At 39.4% G+C, this 20,255-nt stretch overlaps 1 protein-coding gene across 1 annotated transcript in view; it reads left to right on the plus strand.

Moving 5' to 3' along the window:
* Nucleotides 1-20,255, plus strand: part of CUBN (cubilin) — a 264,425-nt gene that overhangs the window by 178,157 nt on the left and 66,013 nt on the right. The window contains exons 44-52 of the mRNA XM_035021543.1: nt 2,872-3,046; nt 4,760-4,938; nt 6,133-6,342; nt 6,988-7,128; nt 7,775-7,956; nt 13,944-14,115; nt 15,169-15,375; nt 17,932-18,081; nt 19,882-20,003. Coding sequence (XP_034877434.1) covers nt 2,872-3,046; nt 4,760-4,938; nt 6,133-6,342; nt 6,988-7,128; nt 7,775-7,956; nt 13,944-14,115; nt 15,169-15,375; nt 17,932-18,081; nt 19,882-20,003 — 1,538 coding nt within the window. The remainder of the gene's footprint in view (nt 1-2,871; nt 3,047-4,759; nt 4,939-6,132; nt 6,343-6,987; nt 7,129-7,774; nt 7,957-13,943; nt 14,116-15,168; nt 15,376-17,931; nt 18,082-19,881; nt 20,004-20,255) is intronic.

A 20,255-nucleotide genomic window follows, 5' to 3' on the forward strand; every position in this document is an offset into this window, starting at 1 on the left:
AAATATGAGATTTTAAAATGTCAGCATAATTTGTTTATTCTGGAAGAGGAGAAGAAATAAGGGTCTACCAAATGACACAGAAAATCATCTAATAGCTTGGGTAGGTTCCATGATTACTGGGAATGTACTTCTGTTACTTACCACTACATACAGCTCTGGCACTTGGAAGGAGCCTTTAAAGACAGCTCTGTGAATACCAGCACCATTACTTTATAGGTTGAGAGTTTGTTACCCGTCTCTATCTCGAGATCTGCTGAGCTGGGCTGCTGAATCCTACGTGGGCAGAATGTCACTGGGCACTGAGGCTTCGTAGAGTAACAGTGCCTTATGTCTAGTGAGTAGACATCAGCTGGTCCCACAGAACTCTACTTTCTCATGATAGAATCTTGAGTTACAGTCTTAAATTACATTTTTAAAGTCAATATTTGGTGATAATTCAGGTACACTAAGGGTTTATTTATAAACGCTACGATTCTTTTATTCCTTTGTGGACCCTCTTTTTGTATAAGAATGGTATGGCCATTACCTGCTCCCCATCTTTCTGCCTTTACTATTAGACTTAAAGTTCTTTTGATTTCAAAACCTATTGTCCATTCACAGATGAGTGGATAAAGAAGATGTGGTATATATATACACAATTCAGCCTTGAAAACAGAGTGAACTCTTGCCATTTGGGACAACATGGATGGACCTAGAGATTATTCTGCTAAGTGAAATAAGCCAGTCATAGAAAGACAAATACCATTTGATTTCACTTATATGTGGAATCTAAAAAACAAACAAACAAACAGACTCTTAAATATAGAGAACCAACTGGTGGTTGCCAAAGGGGAAGGGGTGGGAGGGGGATGGGTGAAATAGGTGGTGGGGATGAAGAGTTACAAACTTCCAGTGTCTGGAAAACACCTGGAAAGAGGCGCCCAGGGACCAAAAGAGGAATGGTGTGAGATAAAAGGAGGAGGAGCTCAGTGTCCAAACAGCTGGGGGACAAAAATTGAAAGGAGAGAGAGATGTGATCAACTAGGTTAAATGCTGTGGACATAAAATAAAGATGAAATAGATGCTTGGGTGAGGCAACCAGAGTGCTTTGATGGGGTTGAAAAGTGAAGGGGGAAGGAGGAAAGAGGGCGGTGAGAGCAGAGAAGGTGAGTGTATCTGACTTGAGCATGTGATGAGTGGGAGGATGTGAGGAGCAGGTGAGAGTGGGGGAGGGGAGGGGGCCAGGATTGAGAGAGAGGGGGAGAGAGAGAGAGCACACAGGGTAAGGGAAGGGCCTCCATAGAGCACGGTCTCTGAGGAGACAGTGGAGTGGGAGGCCGACCCGATGTACAGGAAGACGGTGTGCAGGGGAAGACAAAGGAGGCAAAGATGCGGATACGTTTCTTAAGGGCGGTAACCAATTGCGGGAGTGTCCTCATCTGATTTCTTCCATCGTACTCTGAAGGAGAACTCCTTCAGTGGTGTGGTGAGGCTCCAGAAAGAGTGGGGGGAATAAGGGTTGAGGGCAGAGAGTCAAGTCTCACAGAGCTGTTATATTTCTGTGAGAAAGTAGGGTTGCTTGCAGTGTTGAGGGTGGAGGCACATGTTTGGAGGCCTTGATTTCCGCAAATGGTTTGAATAGCATACAATCTTGATACTGGGTTTTTTTGCAAGGTGAGTCTAAAGGAAGGGCCAAGAGCAAGGGAGTTAAAGGCAGTCAGAAGAGTCTGCAGTTTAGGGGTTCAGAGACAAGAAACATTCTGGGTAATGGCAAAATTCAGGACCATAAGTGACTGAATGACAGCAGAAATAAATGTCAAGATCCATGTATCTGTGAGGCTAACTTATAGGTTCATTTCATTGGTGTTGTAAGCACCCGGTTTACTCTGGCTTGGATTGTATTTTCACATACTTTGGTTTTTTAGAAAAGAAGTGTAAAAAACCCATTTATCTTCTCCCAGAAACTGGCTAATAAATTCTCTCATCCCGGTTATCTCTTACTCTTCAAATGCATCTCAATCCTGAAGAAACATAATGAGCGAATGCCCACAGAGTTATGCAAATATATATCTGCTTAGTCTTTTAAACCTCAAGATCCCAGCTCCGCATCTTTCTATTGAACTGCCCAGTCAGTGGGAAGTTATAAGTGCTACTGCATTCATGTGCTTATCTCTGTGGCAGATGTATACTAATGCTTCCATGATGTTCTGCTGCATGCACTGTGCACCAGAAGCATTTTGTTGGCTTTAAGGAAGAGAGAAATTTTCTAAGAGAATTTACAGTTGGGCAAATTAGAAAGTGACACACTTGGTAGCTCCCCTGATAGCAAATTCAGAATCTATTTGCTTAAAAAGAGAATGAGGGTAAATCCAGATGAAAGGAAATTGAGGTTGGAAATACAGATAAAGAGACTTTAAAAAATGCCAGTGGGAAGTCTAGACGTGATGCTGTGCTCACCACAGGTGTAATCACCATCTGCTCCATACAAGGCTCTTACAATACACTTGGCTGTATTCCCATGCTGTACCTTTTATCCCCATGACTCATTCCTTCCTAACTGGAAGCCTGGACCTCCCACTTCCCTTCACCCATCTGGCCCGTCCCCCCACTCCCCTCCCCTTTGGCAACCCTTAGTGTGTCCTCTGTATTTATGGGTCTGTTTCTGCTTTTTGTGTGTGTGTTTGTGTTTTTTAGATTCCATATATACATGAAATCATGTAGACTTGTCAAATCACTATGTTGTATGCCTGAAACTAGTGTGGCATTGAGTGTCGACTATATTTCAATTTAAAAAAAAAAAAAGACATAAGACAGTGCAAAAAAAAAAAAAAGATAGTGGCATTGCATCCTCTTTCCCAGACTGTCGATTGATTTCACTGTGTTTCTCACCAGCCTGTGGGGGCAATATCTACATCCACGATGTGGATTCTGCGGGGTATGTGACCTCCCCCGGCCACCCTGACAATTACCCCCAGAACGCTGATTGCACTTGGCTCCTAGCTGCTCCTCCTGGAAAGCTCATAAGGCTGCAGTTTGAAGATCAGTTCAATATTGGAGAAACACCCAAGTAGGTCACTTCCATTTCCTTTTTCTCCTACTCAGACTTAGTATTCTCTAGCTGTCATGTTTGAGAATAATTTCTTTTCTCAGGATAGGAAATCTAAAAAATGGGGAAGGGACACGCATTACACCTTGAGCCTGAAAACATTGCCTGCCGGCCACTCTCAAATTAGCTGAGCAGGTTATGTACACGGACATTGTCCCTCCTGACACCACGCACATCCTCCGAGAGACACTGAGGATAGCTGTTTGAGATTTATGTTATCCGTTCTTCCTCCCACAGGAAAAATATAGTGTCTCTGGTAGATGAATATTTATTTTCCCAGCCTCATACTCAATGTCATAAATAATAAAGTGTCTGTTTAACAAATGGAAATTCATGTTACGTGACACTAGGGGTCACCAATGTCAGAGAAAGGACTAAGGCAAGTACCGTACAATTTCCCAACCTCTCTTTAATGAGAATTCTTACGGGATTACAAACCAGGGAGTAAGCCTTAACTGCGTTGAATACAAAGAGAATAACCATACTGACTGAAAAGAAACCCCTGAATTTTTCTCTTCATTTAACAAAAGTATGTATACATTTGCAAGAATATGTGTACAGTACAAAACTTAGTACAAGAGCTTTTGCTTACTATTTACGGGCACCTGATATAATGCCACGGTCCCACTCAGTGAGCATTAAATGGCTGATTGACTTTCTTAAGAAATACTGGGTAAATACTCGCTCACTTTTATGGACACAGAACATTCCAGCTGAGACTCTCCACTAGCCTGGGTGGCAGGGCTGTCAAGAGAGAATTTGTCTTTGTTGCAAGAGATGTGCCCTATCATCACATGAAACAAAGTACTTCTTGTTTTGAAATTCCTAGGCACTAATTTGAGAATGACTTGTGTATTTGTCAAACGAATGTGGAGGGAAGACAAGTAAACATTCTTTTTTTTTTTTTTTTAAGATTTTTATTTATTTATTTGACAGAGAGAGACACAGCGAGAGAGGGAACACAAGCAGGGGGAGTGGGAGAGGGAGAAGCAGGCTTCCCGCCGAGCAGGGAGCCCGATGCGGGGCTCGATCCCAGGACTCTGGGATCATGACCTGAGTCGAAGGCAGACGCTTAACCGACTGAGCCACCCAGGTGCCCGCATCATCGGGTTTTGATGTAGTGTTCCATGATTCATTGTTTGTGCATAACACCCAGTGCTCCATGCAGAACGTGCCTTCTTTTTTTTTTTAACTGCTTTTATTTTATTTTTTTTTAATTTTTTAATTCTTTTTTTTTTTTTAAAGATTTTATTTATTTGAGAGAGAGAGAATGAGAGACAGAGAGCACGAGAGGGAAGAGGGCAGAGGGAGAAGCAGACCCCTGCTGAGCAGGGAGCCCGACGCGGGGCTCGATCCCAGGACCCCGGGATCGTGACCTGAGCCGAAGGCAGACGCCTAACGACTGAGCCACCCAGGCGCCCCAGCATTCTTTGATGTGGTACATATAACACCTGCGTTTTAGAGCCACTAATGAAAGGACATATTATGATGAGAAAAATATTATGTAGCATTCTCAAGCGACACACCACTTAAAACGATGGTCGTAGTGTCTTCTGCTACAAAAATGATGATTTAATATTGCTCTCGGAGAAAGTTGGTGAAGTCTTTATTTTGAAAATACGTCAAAGTGACAGACTTTTTTTTATATTAAATGGAATTTTCTTTCCTCTTTAGCTGCACATCCAATTACCTTGAGTTGAGAGATGGAGCTGATTCAAATGCACCAGTACTTTCCAAGGTTTGTGGGAGATCTTTGCCCAGGAGCCAGTTGTCCTCAGGAGACGTGATGTATTTGAGATTCCGATCTGACAACAGCCCCACTCAGGTGGGGTTCAAGATCAAGTATGCAATAGGTAACAACATTTTTTTTTTTATTTAATAAGAAAGTTATGACAGACTATAATAAAACTTTAAAAAATCATGCCATTTTTAGAGAAGTCTTTCTATCTGCCTAATTGTAATGATTGTTTTAGTGATAGAAATAAGTAAGGAATGTAAATGTTTAAAACCAAAGTCATTTATCAATTTAACATTTTATTTTGCTTTCCATTTTAAACCACTCTTTTTAGTAAACTTGAATGTTTTGTATTTTTTCCTAACTTGTTTGTGAAAACATATTCAGGTAAATCAAATTTTTGTTTCTTTCTCTTATTATGAAATCTGTATAGTATCACCTTAACTAGTAAAATGGCTTACTATTCAAACATAATCAAATAGCTATACACAGAACGGTAACTTTGAACTCATCGTTAGTGGATAATGTTTTTCCCTTACGTCTCTAGTGCCAAATCAGTCACTAGACAGAAACAAGTGTGTCTCCTCAGTGTTTTGATTTCCTTACTTTAAAAAATGAGCAATACACATGCATCCTGAAGATTTATTGTTTTATGGTCACAATTACATAGAATTCAGTATCTGGTGGGTCTGAACACTAACCAAACATATTTAATACAGTCAAAAGTTGGAAAGCCTACTGGTAACAACATTAAACCTACACCATAGGTTGTTTTATAGCCCAAGGCAAACTGTATATAATTCAATCTATCACATCCAGCTGATAAGGAAGAATTGAGTGGTAGTTTGCCAGGCCCCGAGATACCAGTTATTGCAGTGAAACGTTCATTTGATAGTTAAACCAGGAAGGCCAGGCATCACTAATCACCACTGCACCCCTTCCAGCTAAGCCCGCCTTCCATCTTCAGAATCACAGACACAGGGTAGTAGGCAGGCCCTACCAATCTATCAATTGGTTCTTGAAAGGAAACTTCCTTGCAACTAATAGCTCTTACATGGTGTCCCAGGAGGATTAATGTGATGTTACAAAATATGCCATTCAGTTTCCATTTCCCATTATTGAACTGGACTTGTGGTATCATTTCTCTTTACATCAATAGTAGATTTCAAATAATAAGGGGAACACTACTAAATAAACATTTTCAGAATTTTTAAAATGTTAATTGGCACCTAAAAGTTTCTGAATGTGCTAATTAAATTTAAAAAAAAAAGGAAAGAAAAATCTTGTAACAGAATATTGCTCTTTTCTGCAGCTCACTGTGGGGGAAGAGTGACAGGGCAAAGTGGTGTCATTGAAAGCAGCGGATATCCAACACTTCCGTATAGAGACAATTTATTCTGTGAGTGGCATCTCGAGGGTCCCTCAGGACACTATCTTACCATCCATTTTGAAGACTTTAACCTTCAGAATTCCTCTGGCTGTGAAAAAGACTTTGTGGAGATCTGGGAAAACCATACCTCTGGTCAGTGCAATATGTCTGCTGTCTTTTGGGGATGTTTATTTTCCTCATTCAGCCTCTGAAGTGTCCTCACTTCAAGAAAGGTAAAACGACATCTGTTCTTTGCCTAGAAGTGCAGTCAGCTCTGAGCAGTGTCAACTTTTCTCTCCCTGGAGTCCGACTCACAAACAGTGGGTGTCCAAAGCCCCAGGTGTCATTATATAGCTTGTCCTTATAGATCATGCTGAGAGAGCACTGTATGGAGAAGGCATCCTCTTCCCGTTGAGACCTTCCAGTGCCATATGCAGTTAATTATTTGAGGAGCATCCTGTCAAGTAAGGAGAGAGAGGGTAATGTATCTAGAAATCACGTGAGTTGGACACTCATCACTCTGTTGCCTGGAACCATGTCTTTAACCAAATGAGGTCCCTCATTGTGCTGAGATGTCTTTGCCCTAATTGGTTGCAGCTTTTGTTACACATCTTCATCTATATGAGTATGTTGATTTTGTTCATGTTTGTCCTCCTTCTCTTAATAGAGGTTAACATTTCTTCGTGGGCAGGGTCTTGTCTTTTATTATTTTCTTTGTACTTGTAGAATACCTCAAGTAGAGGTGAAATGAAATCAGTCACGTGGACATAGACATACTTAATTATTTGCCTCTCACAGGAAGTTTATTGGGCAGATACTGTGGAAACACCATTCCGGACAGCATAGACACTTCTAGCAATGTCGCTTTGGTGAGGTTTGTCACAGATGGCTCTCTTACTGCCTCAGGATTCAGACTCCAATTTGAATCCAGCATGGAAGGTAAGTTCACTGATATGTTAACTATTTATATATTATTGAGCACCTACATTGGCTAGACACTCTGCAAGGCACTGGTGGTACAATAGTTGTTGAACCAAAATGACCGCTGTCTTCTTGGACCTCACACTTTAGTGGAGAGGCAGACATTAATCAAATAGTCACACCACAGCTGTGATACAGGCCACCGAAGAAAGTGCTTTGGATGATGTTATGGGACGAGAGCTGTACACATTCCTCATCTTAAGCACACTAGTGCATTAGCCCCACAGCTGTCAGAATCGGCATTCCAAATACCCTGACATTGGTGAAATACAGATCTTATCTGAATAAACTGGGTAATTACTCTCATCTCCTGCATCGTCTGACTCTTGAGATTACTCCATCCATTGGTACCCCATATTTCTGGGCCATGATGATACAGTGCTGCCAGCGAACTGTCATCCATGGAAACATGGATTAAATATTAAATATTAGAGACAGGAAGTGCAAACAAACATTCTCTATAAGTCCTCATATACACCTAGCAATAAGTAAGAGCAATAATTTTGTCCAATGTGATAGTAAAGAAAATACTTTAGAGAACACTTCTTGTGGAAGGGATCATTTTGATTGGATTGGCAGTTTTCTTGGGTTTCTTCCCCTTCAGAGTGTGGTGGGGATCTACAGGGCCCTACGGGAACATTTACCTCTCCCAACTACCCGAACCCGAATCCTCATGGCCGGGTCTGTGAGTGGAGGATCACAGTGCGAGAAGGAAGGCGGATCACCCTGACTTTTAACAACCTGAGTCTGGAAGCTCGTCCATCCTGCAGCAGCGAGCGTGTGACGGTAAGTGTCCTGTGCAGTCAGGGATATTACATTCCATTGTTGAAGGAGTTTATTGACCTATAAATCATAGTCAGAAAACTAGGTCAGGAATATTTCCATCCATGCCTCAAACAAATCTGAAGTATTTTCGATAGAACAAAAGCCCAGTGAACTGCCATGTTATTTGTAAAACCTGTTTTAAGAGCCTATTTGTTGTCGCAACGTACATCAGGGTCATAGGTTGGATAAATTTTGAGAGCAAATGATCATTACCCATGGCAAAAGTGGGTAAACGGAGGAAAGTGAAACCCGTGGGTAGCACATAGTTGAATAGGACCAAAGTCACAGAACAGTCACCACCAAAAGTTTTAAGCAGTTGAGTGGTCCTGCATAGTTACTGTTCTCTGCCAGAGGTGCTGAGCGACTCCTTTGGAAAAGCATGGGATGCCTGCCCTCAGTGTTGCCAAGGTCAAGTGCTTTGGGAGATGCCGTTAGCATTCTTAGCTTCCCTTAGCAAAGGAAAGCAAAGGAGAGCCGTGAGTGGGAAAGAAGATTGTAACTGAAATGACAGCTATATATGTATATATACTGGATTAATTATACATTAATATCAATGTATTTCTCTACCCAACTCAGCCTTCCTTCCGTCCTTGTCACCTCAGTCAATAACAATTCCAAACTTCCGGATGCTCGGGTCAAAAACCTCAATGTCTGTTTTGGAGTTCATTCCCTCCCACCTTATGTTGCATCCATAATCAAGTCCCACTGGCTGGATCTTTAAAGAGATCCCGAATCTAACTACTTCTCACCAGATCCACTGCTACCGCCACCACCGCTGGCTCAGACTTAATTTAACGACTTCTGGCTGGTCTCCCTACCCCCACCCTGGTGCCCCTGCTGGGTGCAGCGGCCAGCGTGATGGGTTTAAATGTAAATCACATCATGCTGCTCTCCTTGAAAATCCTCTCTTGGCCTCATCATCTCACTCAGAGGGAAATCCCAAATCTTTACAGTGGCCCAACTGGCCCTACAGTATCTGCATCTGGTTTCAAACTCCCCTGCTCTTTTGCTCACTAGGATCCAGTCTCACTGACTTCCTTTTGGGTCCTTGAATCTGCTAAGATGTTCAAAAACCCACTTCACCTGTCCTGTGGCCTCTGGACTGCACCTCCTCAGTGGTCGCCTGGTCCACTCTCTCTCTTTATACCCAGCTCTTCAAATGACCTGGTACCTGAGACGCTACGTTAAATAGATTCCACCCTGACCCATCCTGTTCCCTGCATTATTGCTTTCACGGCCCTTCACACCAACTGACATCCCATGTATTTATTTGTTTGTCTGTGTCTTGTCTGCTCCCACCACCAGAATGTAAGCTCCATTAGGACATGCTCTGCGTTTCATTCACTGCTGAATCCCCAGTAGAAACACTAATAATTGAATGAGTGAATAGCAGAAGTACTATCATTATCCTTTTTTTTTTTTTTTAAAGATTTTTATTTATCTATCTGAGAGAGAGTGAGGAAGAGAGAGCACGAGCAGGGGCTGGGGCAGAGGGAGAGGGAGAAGCAGATGTGGGGCTCCATCCCAGAACTCTGGGACCACGACCTGAGCTGAAGGCAGACGCTTAATGAATGAGCCACCCAGGTGTCCCTCATTATCCTGTTTTAAAAACAAGACACTTTTGGGGCACCTGGGTGGCTCAGTCGGTTAAATGTCTGCCTTCGGCTCAGGTCATGATCCCAGGGTCCTGGGATGGAGCCCCACATCGGGCTCCCTGCTCGGCGGGGAGCCTGCTTCTCCCTCTGCCTCTGCCTCTCCCCCTGCTTGTGCTCTCTCTCTCTGTGGCAAATAAATAAATAAAATCTTAAAAAAAAGACCCTTTTGTTTTCAATTTAATTGTCTCCTGTTGGGTAGTGAATTTCAAAAAACAAAACATCTTTGTATGTTAGTGTAATACTTTGTATTGCCCTAAAATGACCATATTCAAACTTCGCAATTTGCCCCCAAGTTCTAATACCTGAAGGTATTATATATATAGATACAGATATACGTATATAAGATATATCTATAGATGTATGGTATCTGAGATCATGACCTGAGCCGAAAGCAAGAGTTGGATGTGTAACAGACTGAGCCACCCAGGCCCCCTCCACTGAATATATAGAGACAAAGATGAAGTAGAAAAAAATTAACCACTCCCAGTATACCATAGTTTGATACATTTTCTTATCTTTCCTTGGCAATGAATATATTATGCAATTGCAATAATGTGGCATAAATTCATTTGCACACTAATTTTTATCTATTTTTCTGATTATAAACATAATGGATGCCTATCGAACAGATTTTGAAGAGTTCACAAAATAAAAAATATAAAAAATATTTGAAATTCTACTTACCCATTGCTAAAATTTTGATGTATACAACCGATTATTTCCCTTTGAAATTCTTTCCATAATTGAAATCGTATTGAATATAATGATTATGAGGAATCTTACCGGTAGAATTTTCACATGCCCTATAGGAAAGATAATATGAACAGTCATAGTTTCAGAACTCAAATAATAAAATAAAATTTACAGCGACAACCACACATTTTAAATCACGTCTTACTTGTCATTTTCCCATCTCTGAATCATAGACGCCAAAGGCATTTACTTTCAACTCTTAGCTACTTCTTGTGGTGTGTCTGTCATTATTTCAAAATAATATTCCTATTCTGCTACTTCTTTATTTTTTGGACTTAGGCATCATCTACCCACGTGCAACTATGAGAGATGAGGGTTTAGCTCTCTTCACAAGCCACCCCCACCACATACGCACCACAGGGCTACGCACAGCTCAGAATCCCCCAACTTCCTCCCAAAATACATACGTCACAGATTTTGTTTAAATTGCTCTTCATTGTTTACATTACCATGATTATACAGCTATCATTCCCCACCTCACCACGTAGTGTGCTATGGTAGCATTTGCTTTTGTTTTTCTGATTAATAACAATAATCATGTCCTTTTCTACATTGAGTTTTTTTATGCACGTATCATTAATTCTTCCACACGCTTTCACTCCAGGGGTACGTCCCCACCTTGTAAAGTACATCTACCAGTTCCTTCATTTTCCTTAGTAGTACCCTTCCTTGAGCCCTTTTCCATCAGCTGCAAGTGTGATGCCCACTGTCATGTGGGGCATTCCCTTCCCCGTCAACTTTGCACGCTCCTTCATTCCTCTCCTGGGCTGGACACCTGACTCCATGACAGGTGCATTATCCTGTCTTGGTTCATTTCCTTTTCTGGTAAGGCATTTGTTCTTGTATTTCCATAAGGAAGTGGGCATGGATGATAAGGTTTATGAGAAGATGTATACCTGGAATTATCCTTATTTTACCATTGTTCTTATATACTATATATATTAAAATATGTATTTGATATATTCACATATGTATATAAATATATTAATCATAATTTTGAAGTTTTATGTTGCTTCTTTTGAGATCCATTTCCTTCAGTTTCCTGTTTCCTATCTATGTATATTGATTGGTCTCTGCCTTTTACATTAGACATTTAAGGAAATGTCTAATGACCCTTGGCTGTTTATTCATATTTAAGAATGAAGTACTAAAATGCTGCTTGGAAGCTCTGTGTGCATGGGATTGTCAACTTATGGTCTTCACTGGGTTGGGGATACTTGACCATTTAATTAGGAGAAACTACAAATGTCCTATCTACAGGCCTTTTCTCCTGGGGAGGCTAAAGCTCTAACAATAAATTTCTTTTATGAATCTTTAATATCATGTCCACATTCTTCTTCTTTGAAATATATTTTTATAGGTTCAACGTTTTGTTTCTTCTTCACTCTGCTGTAAATATGGGGATGTGGCTTCCCTTTGTCCGTACTTCATCCCTCTGAGAACTTCTCACAAAAAAGCAGAGTGGGGGGGTGGAGAAAGAGAGAAAGAAAGAAGGAAAAAGAGAAAGAGAGGCAGAAAGAAATAGAGAGACATGAAGAGAGAGAGATAAAAAAGAAAGAAAAGAAGAGAAGGGAAAAGAAAAGAAAAGAGAAAAGAAAAGAGGAAGGGAGGGAGAGAGAAGGGAAACTTCCTGAGATCTATAGGTTGAGTGAAGGCAGCTTTAAGTGCACTGCCTCTAGATTAATACCTTCTCCAGCTGCCTGAGCATACAATTCCTGCAAACCTAGCTACTTATCTGACTCTGTCCAGAAGGAGAAGAGGCAAAGGTACACCCTCCAGCATGCACTACAGTGGGATATATGCCTGATTTTATTCCTGCATGTAGCAAATTTCAGAGCTTGTCCTGAATCTCAAATGCCTACTTCCTATCCCATTGTTTTCTGGGAGTTGTAGTTTCTGAGTACAGACATGAGTGGAGGAGGAAAGTGGAAATAGCACTTTGGTTGCCTCAAAAAGCAGGAGTTCATGTGATAAACGGCTGTCTGAACAATTGTTAGTCATTGTGATTCTAAGCTCAGGGCAGACACTGGTGCAAGGATAACCGCCATTGATCAGGGTTTCTGACATGTTCCATTAGCCTGCAGTTGCTGATAATCCCTTTTGATTCTGGCAATATGTTGCCCATTCCTGTTTTCAGTATTATTTAAATTTTGTCATCTTCTATTTCCTTATACATTACTTCATGGCTTGGAATCAGATTTTTTAAAAAATATTTTATTTATTTATTTGACAGAGAGAGAGTGAGAGCAGAAACACAAGCGGGGGAGTGGGAGAGGGAGAAGCAGGCTTCCCGCTGAGCAGGGAGCTGAGTGTGGGGCTCAATCCCCCCGGGATCATGACCTGAGCCAAAGGTAGACACTTAACGACTGAGCCACCCAGGCGCCCCTGGAATCAGATTTTAAATTTAATTTTATTATCACTAGTTCTTTGAACTGAAGCAAATTGTATAACCTTTCTGAATTCTAGTGTCTTAATCTGGAAAACACGGATAATATTATGTGTCTAAGAGGGTATTGTGCTAATTGAATAAAGTAATACAAGTAGGCTATTAGCAAAGCCTGTCATTTTGTTGGTGCTCAGTAAGTGATAGGAAACACTGTGTCTGGTCCTGTGAGTCAGAAGACACTTGAAACCAGAAGCCCTCGCAGAGCTCAATTTAATGATCAATTATAGTAAATTAAAAAGCTCACATCTTTGTTATGGAGTGCATTCTTCTCCTTCGTATCTCTTAGTGTTAGACTCGGAATCATTATTTCTAATCGTGAGTGATTCAAATCCTTTTTTAAAAAGAGGAATTACTCAATCAGTCAATTATTGTTTAGTTACTTCTGGATCTTTCCTGAACTGTGACAACCAGGCATGCTGAAACTCCCTTGGTTTTGCACCAAAGTGGAATAATACTTTGCAACTATTATAACTATGTGCATAACTAGAATTATTGTTTAATATTTTGGAGCCAGCACTACTCTAACCCATTTTTTTAGAAATTCAAACTAATAAGAAAATTGAGACTTTGGATCTATAAGTACTTAGGAAATAACTATTATATTGATATTGAGATTGGTTTTTTAAAGCTACTTTTCAAGGCATTTTAAAATATTTGAGTTACTATATGCTTCTAGTCATCAGAGACTAATATTTAAGCCTTCATTCCAAATATCAAAGGTGCTGATACATTGTTATGAAAAGTGGTCCTTCGGTGAGCTCTGTGAACTAAGATGTAAGTGTGCTGGCCTGTCTAATTTACATTTTGAGCATGGTTTCCAGTTGCAGACGGTACTGCAGTTTTTCATTTGTCACCACATGGCAGGAGGGCATTACTGTAATACTTTCATTTTAGTGAAATGACCCTGAGGCCACAGAATGTGCTTCGGATAATATAGTGGCTTGTGGCACCGAGCAAGGAGCACATACTGTTAAGTAATTCATTTTAGCACAGTTTCCTTATAAGGAAGTGTATCCGGGCTGTGAATACAATCTTCTAGGAAACCCTCTGTCAGATGGACAGTGGGACTAAAGGTTAAACTGTTTTTCCAACAGATATTCAATGGCATTAGAAGTAACTCACCCCAGCTAGAGAAACTGTGTAGTAATGTGAACGTAAGCGACGCGATCCGATCTTCAGGAAATACAATGAAAGTCGTGTTTTTCACTGATGGATCCAGGCCATATGGAGGCTTCAGTGCTTCCTACACATCCAGCGAAGACGCAGGTAATGGAAGATGTTATAATCGTGGGCACTGCAGGGGTCCCACAGCTACGACCAACAGCAAGGAGCCACCTATTTCCCTTCAGAGATCAGAATTACACCTGGGACCTTCTACATAAAGCAAACATATATAACCAGGTAGAAAACCCATCCCAGACAGGAAAAAAAAAATGTTCTGGGTTCAGAAAGAAAGCTGCTATTGTGAGTTAAAAACTTCTAAAAATGCTTTTGGGAGAGCTTCTAGCTCAATTCCATGCAGTGCTGCCATTATTTTGGTTGCCCATTCCATAGTCTTTGGTCAGTTATTTTGTGCTTAATGAGATCTTCAACTTAGAAGGTAACTGACTCCCCAAAAGTAACTCATTTAATTGAAGATAGCCAGATTTTATTGTTTCTTAGTCATCCATCCATATACATATTTTTCCAGTGTAAATGAATGAGGGTTCACATTTGATGCAGAGTATTTAAAAGTTAAGTAAGATGGCCTTTCTGGTCTAAATATTCTCTTATTTTCTGAATTGGTGCCATTACCTAAGAGTTTTAAATTTTAGAAGGAGTGGAACTGAATATTTAAAAAACCTTTAAGTTTTTTCATTGATACAAGGAACATCCATTACCATATGAAAAGGGGCAAGTTCATTGGCACTCTGGTGTTATCTGTTTGATCCAATTAAATTCTTGGGTCAAGTGGAGAATTGCTAATGAGAAGCCACTGAGGCCACCACTGGAAGTTAGCTATTTCTCTAAATTAAATATTAATGAACAATAGGCTTAAGTTGGGAGAAACTGGTGCAAACCCCTAAATCCACCTAATCTACCCTACAGGAAAATAAAGAAGCTGTTTATTTTTATACATATTTCCAAACTCACAGAAATTTCCTCTGTAGTCTGCATGCATAAGCCAGCCCTTCACCCACAATCTTAACTTCACTTAGAAAAACAAATCAAAGCAATAAAAATCTTGCTGTTGTTATTTTAGTTGTTATTGCATTACTTGTATGTTCTGTTATGGCGTGAATTTCACTCTTACTTCTCTGTTGCCTTTTGTTTTCTTAGTGTGTGGTGGGTCCCTTACACATTTCCCTGAAGGAAACTTTACTTCTCCTGGCTATAATGGAGTCAGTAATTACTCAAGAAACTTAAACTGTGAATGGACGCTCAGCAATCCAAATCAGGGAAATTCATCTATTTACATTCATTTTGAGGATTTTTACCTGGAAAGTCACCAAGACTGTCAGTTTGATGTCCTTGAGTTCCGAGCAGGTGAGTTCAATCAAGGAACTTGTTCTATTTTACTTATCCACAGTATTGTTCTTATACCTGGAGGCCACCAATAATGAAGGGACTCATGTGGCTATAATATATGTACATAGAGTCCTAAAGAACTTTGGTCAGAAAAAGCTATATTTCTGTTTGTACCCAGCTGAGGTAACATGCCCTATGAACGGTGAACGAGATGGATCAGAGTTTGCAAGTAGACTCTATGTTTCAATTAAGGTGAGGCTTACCAAGAGAGATTCAGCTTATCTGTGTTCTCTCTCTTTTTTTAAAGATTTATTTATTTATTTGAGAGAGAGAGAGAGAGAGAGAGTGAGAGAGCACATGGTCACGAGGGACAGAGGGAGAGAGGGAGAGAGAGAGAGAGAGAGAGAGAATCCTAAGCAGACTCCATGCTGAGCACGGGTCCTGACACAGGGCTCGATTCTATGACCCTGAGACCATGACCTGAGCCGAAACCAAGAGTCGGACACTTAACTGACTGCGCCATCCAGGTGCCCCTCATCTGTATTCTCTTGATGAGTTCACGTGGTCCCTTCAGTGATCTTTTACTACTCAAGACTTCTTTCATCACAGACTGGAAATTAGCGTGGTCAGAATTGTATCAGTGATTTCCTGAATTTACAGGGATTCTACTTAGAAATCAGAAGAAGTTTGCAATGTAACAGATGGAGGAGAACGTGGAAGCTACTTGGGGAATTATCCCCAAAAGAGTCAAGTTTGCCTTTGTTTTCATGATAGAAATGGACTGAGGTGTGCTTGGTAAACCATAGTTCTCTTAAGAATTTTTTAAAAAAAATCTCCCTTCATAAAAGATGAATCCATTTTAGTTCTTTCTTGTAATTGAGTCTTGAGCTGTGGGCAATCCATCAAATTGCCTCCATTGTTACATTGGCACTCTTTTCCTGGTTTGAAAAAGAGAAGTAACAACATTGTAGGTCATCTGTGCTGTTTAAGGTTCACTGAGTTCCATGTAGCTGAAAAACTTTAATTTAAAGGAGGCTGAAAGCAGGAGAAACTAACACAGTGAGTGGCAATATTACACCAATGTAACTAACATTGGTGACAATGTTCTAGGGCAGCTATTGAAATCAATGCTGACTTTGAGAACATGGTGGACAGAATTTTCAAGGAGAATTTGATCAAGTCTGTGGTCACAGATCAAGGGAATCAGCAGGAGAAGCATGTGGGCCCTCCTAAGTAGATGAATCTAAAGAAGACTTAACGAAGGAAATGGAAGTTGTAGTTTGAGAATGTTCTCCATGTGATTCTGATAAACCCTTATGACTGCCACCTGGTTCAAAACCACTGGCTTAAAATGTCCATCGACTGATGAATGGATACAGAAGATGTAGGATATATATACAATGGAATATTACTTGGCCACCAAAAAGAATGAAATCTTGCCATTTGCAAAATGTGGATGAAACTAGAGTGTATTATGCTAAGGGATATAAGTCATTCAGAGAAAGACAAATGTCATGATTTCACTCATATGTGGAATTTAAGAAACAAAACAGATGAACATAGGGGAAGGGAAGGAAAAAGAATATAAGATAAAAACAGAGAGGGAGGCAAACCATAAGAGACTGTTAACTACAGAGAGTAAACTGAAGTTTGCTGGAGGGGAGGTGGGATGAGGGATGGGCTAAAAGGGTGATGGGCATTAAGGAGGGCACTTGATGTAAAGAGCACTGGGTATTATATGCAACTGCTGAATCTCTAAATTCTACTCCTGAAACCAGTACTACACTATTTGTTAACTAACTTGAATTTCAATTAAAAAAACCCCAAAACATTGGCTTATTGAATTAAGCTGAGCAGCTGTATATCAAATTTCAGTCAGTTAAATGCAATCTTCTCCCTATTCCACCATTTCAGAGAGAGTTAAAGTACTATATTTTATTGACTTATAAAATCAATGATGTTAGTCTGACAGAATAAATAAAGAGCAGATTAATTGTGAGCTCTTGTAGGTGTTCAATAAAGGTTGATCAAATTACTGTGAAAAGTAATCTTCATAAAAATACTCAGCTCCAAATCTGATAATTCTTAGCCTAAGTACTGAATAATCCTATTCATTTTAATTAAATTCAGTGAAGAAATCATTAAAATTTTAGATAATTATCACTTTTATCTTGATATATTTTGTCACTGTTGGCATTATATTTTTTACTCCCTAAAAAAAGGCACATCCAAGTGTTTTTTTAAATTAATTTTATCTCTGTTTAGGTATGCTAAAATAATTATGAAAATAAAAATTGGAACGAAGTGGCACCCACAATAGAGAGAGGTGCCTATACTAAAAAAGCATGGGGATTTTTTGTTTGTTTTTTTTTTTACCCTGTTGGAGGAACTCTTTCTTTTGCAGTTGACAAAGATAAAAAGGAACTTTGTGAAACATCTCCTACTAAATCAGAATTTCAATGTGCGTCAATAAATACCTTGAAATGTTCTTTATTATTTGTTCCTACTGAATTCATTGAATATATTTCTCAAAAGCTATATAAATAATGGCATTTGGTGTGTTATTTTGTTCAGGTAATGCTGATGGGCCTCTGATGTGGAGACTTTGTGGACCTTCAAAACCTACAGTGCCACTGGTTACACCTTATCCTCAAGTATGGATACACTTTGTCACCAATGAACGTGTAGAACATGTTGGATTCCATGCGGAGTATTCTTTTACAGGTAAGACTTGTCACTAAATGCTCAAAGTCTGGAAATATCATAGATGATAATTTTTTTCCATAAAGATCTCACATGTATTTTGTGAGATTCACTTCTAGGTAGCTATTAAATTTGTTGCTAATGTGAAGGAGGTGTTCTAAATTACATCTTCTAATTGGTGTTGCCGATATCCAGGGATTTTTAAATTTTTATACGTCTACCTCTAGCCCAGAGATTTTGCTATACTCTTATTAGTTTTGGTATTTTGTCTGTAGATTATCTTTGGTTTTTCTGTATAAACAATCCTATCTTCTGCAAATGATAATATTTTTTTTCTTTCAGCCTCAAAACTTCATTTCTTTTTCTTGTCTTATTTCACTGGCTAGGCCACTGTCATGTTAAATGGAAGAGATGACCTTCATGTGAATGCCTGTGACCCTTCATTGTCAAATATATTGATTTCTCTTAGGGTTTTCAATAAATACTTCTTATCAGATTAAAGAAAGTCCCTTCAATTGTTAGTGTACAATTTTTTTTTATTCTGAATGGATGTAAGATTATATCAAATGATTTCTCTCCATCAGTTAAGATGATTGTTTTACTCCTTTAATATATTAATAAGATAAATTATATATTGAAAGACTTTTCTCTTGTTAAGCCATCTTTTAATTTCCAGGATAAACCCTACTTGGTTATGCTGTGTGTTTTGAACATATTACTAGGTATTATTTGCTCATGTTTTGTTTTGGATTTGTATCTGTGACATTCAGTTTTTTTCTGAAAATGGAGTCCAAGACAGACAGCACTGCTCTTCGCTATTTCTCTGGAGCATCAGAATTTTTCTAGTCCCTTTCACTAATATGACAGTTCTTTTAGACTCTCAACATTATGTAAAAGTCTCAACTCCATCCCTTCCTTTTGTGCCAATCCAAGGCCATATGTTCTCCTGCATGGTCATCAAGACCTCAGACCCTGACCTCTGGGGCCCACATCTTGGTTCTAGATCCTTTCAGACTGACATATTCTCAGTTTGAGATTACCCCTCAGAACATAATTATTTTTTTTAGATTTTGGAAAGCCTCCTTTTTTCTATGAAGTTTGGCTAAGAATCAATATATGTTTTGGTTATAGTTTTATCTGACATTTCTTTGTGTTATAATCAAATGGTTGATTTGGAGAGGGAGTAAGACTGATCAACCGTCTTGCCAGTTGATTTTTCTTTATTGGATTGAAAGAAGAGAGCCAGGTTTCAGGAAGCAGTATTATTCATGTAGGAAATCAGACAATCTTTATGCTTTAAAGATATATCTGTTCTTCAACTTGCTATGCTAAAGTGTCCTTTGATAGCTGACTACAGACATAAGTGCTTCTCATCAAATGACAAATTCTTTAGTTATGGTATAGATCATATTCTTCAAGTTTGTATTTATTTTTACTGGCCTGTTTTTGTTTTTTTTTTTTTCCAAGAAAGGCAGTGTTATTTACTTTGCCCCTAGTCACAGTGTCAGTTATATGCACATCTAATTATTCTCCATTTGTGGTAGAGATTATCTTCCTTCTCCTTTGTCCTAAACATGATCCTATCTTCCCTGTGTGATTCTTTTTAATTCACACTATATGAGATTCTGTTTATTTCTAATCTTCTACCCAGTTTTACTTTGCCTTTATCCACTTTCATCTATTTTTTCACTGATTGCTTTTTTAAAATCATAAAGTATGATGGCTATAAGACCTACTTCCTTTGGCTTTGCAGAGGTTTTTTGTTTATCTGTTTGTTTGTTTTCTTATATCTTATTTAGAAGTTTACAAATCTAATTTCAGACTGTGGTGGAATACAGCTGGGTGAGAGTGGAGTGATCACAAGCCCCAACTATCCAGCCTCTTATGACAGCCTGACCCATTGTTCCTGGTTGTTGGAAGCCCCAGAAGGCCATACCATCACTGTGAGTTCTGCTTTTGTTCTAGAACAAAAATACCATGTCCTGTGTGGAAACAGAGTTCTTTTAATAAGCAAGCAATTAGAATAGGTTTTGATTCTGCAATCAGTTCATTTTCTCCCCAAAATCTCATTAGAGTACAGACATCTGCAAGTATCCAGTGACCGAGGAAATCTCTTTTACAAGCATAGGAGAAGATCTAGATAGATAGATAGATAGATAGATAGATAGATAGATAGATAGATAGATAGATAGATA

The sequence above is a fragment of the Mirounga leonina genome, unplaced genomic scaffold (genome assembly GCF_011800145.1).
Source record: "Mirounga leonina isolate KUSES-001 unplaced genomic scaffold, KU_Mleo_1.0 Mir_175, whole genome shotgun sequence".
Classification (NCBI taxonomy): domain Eukaryota; kingdom Metazoa; phylum Chordata; class Mammalia; order Carnivora; family Phocidae; genus Mirounga; species Mirounga leonina.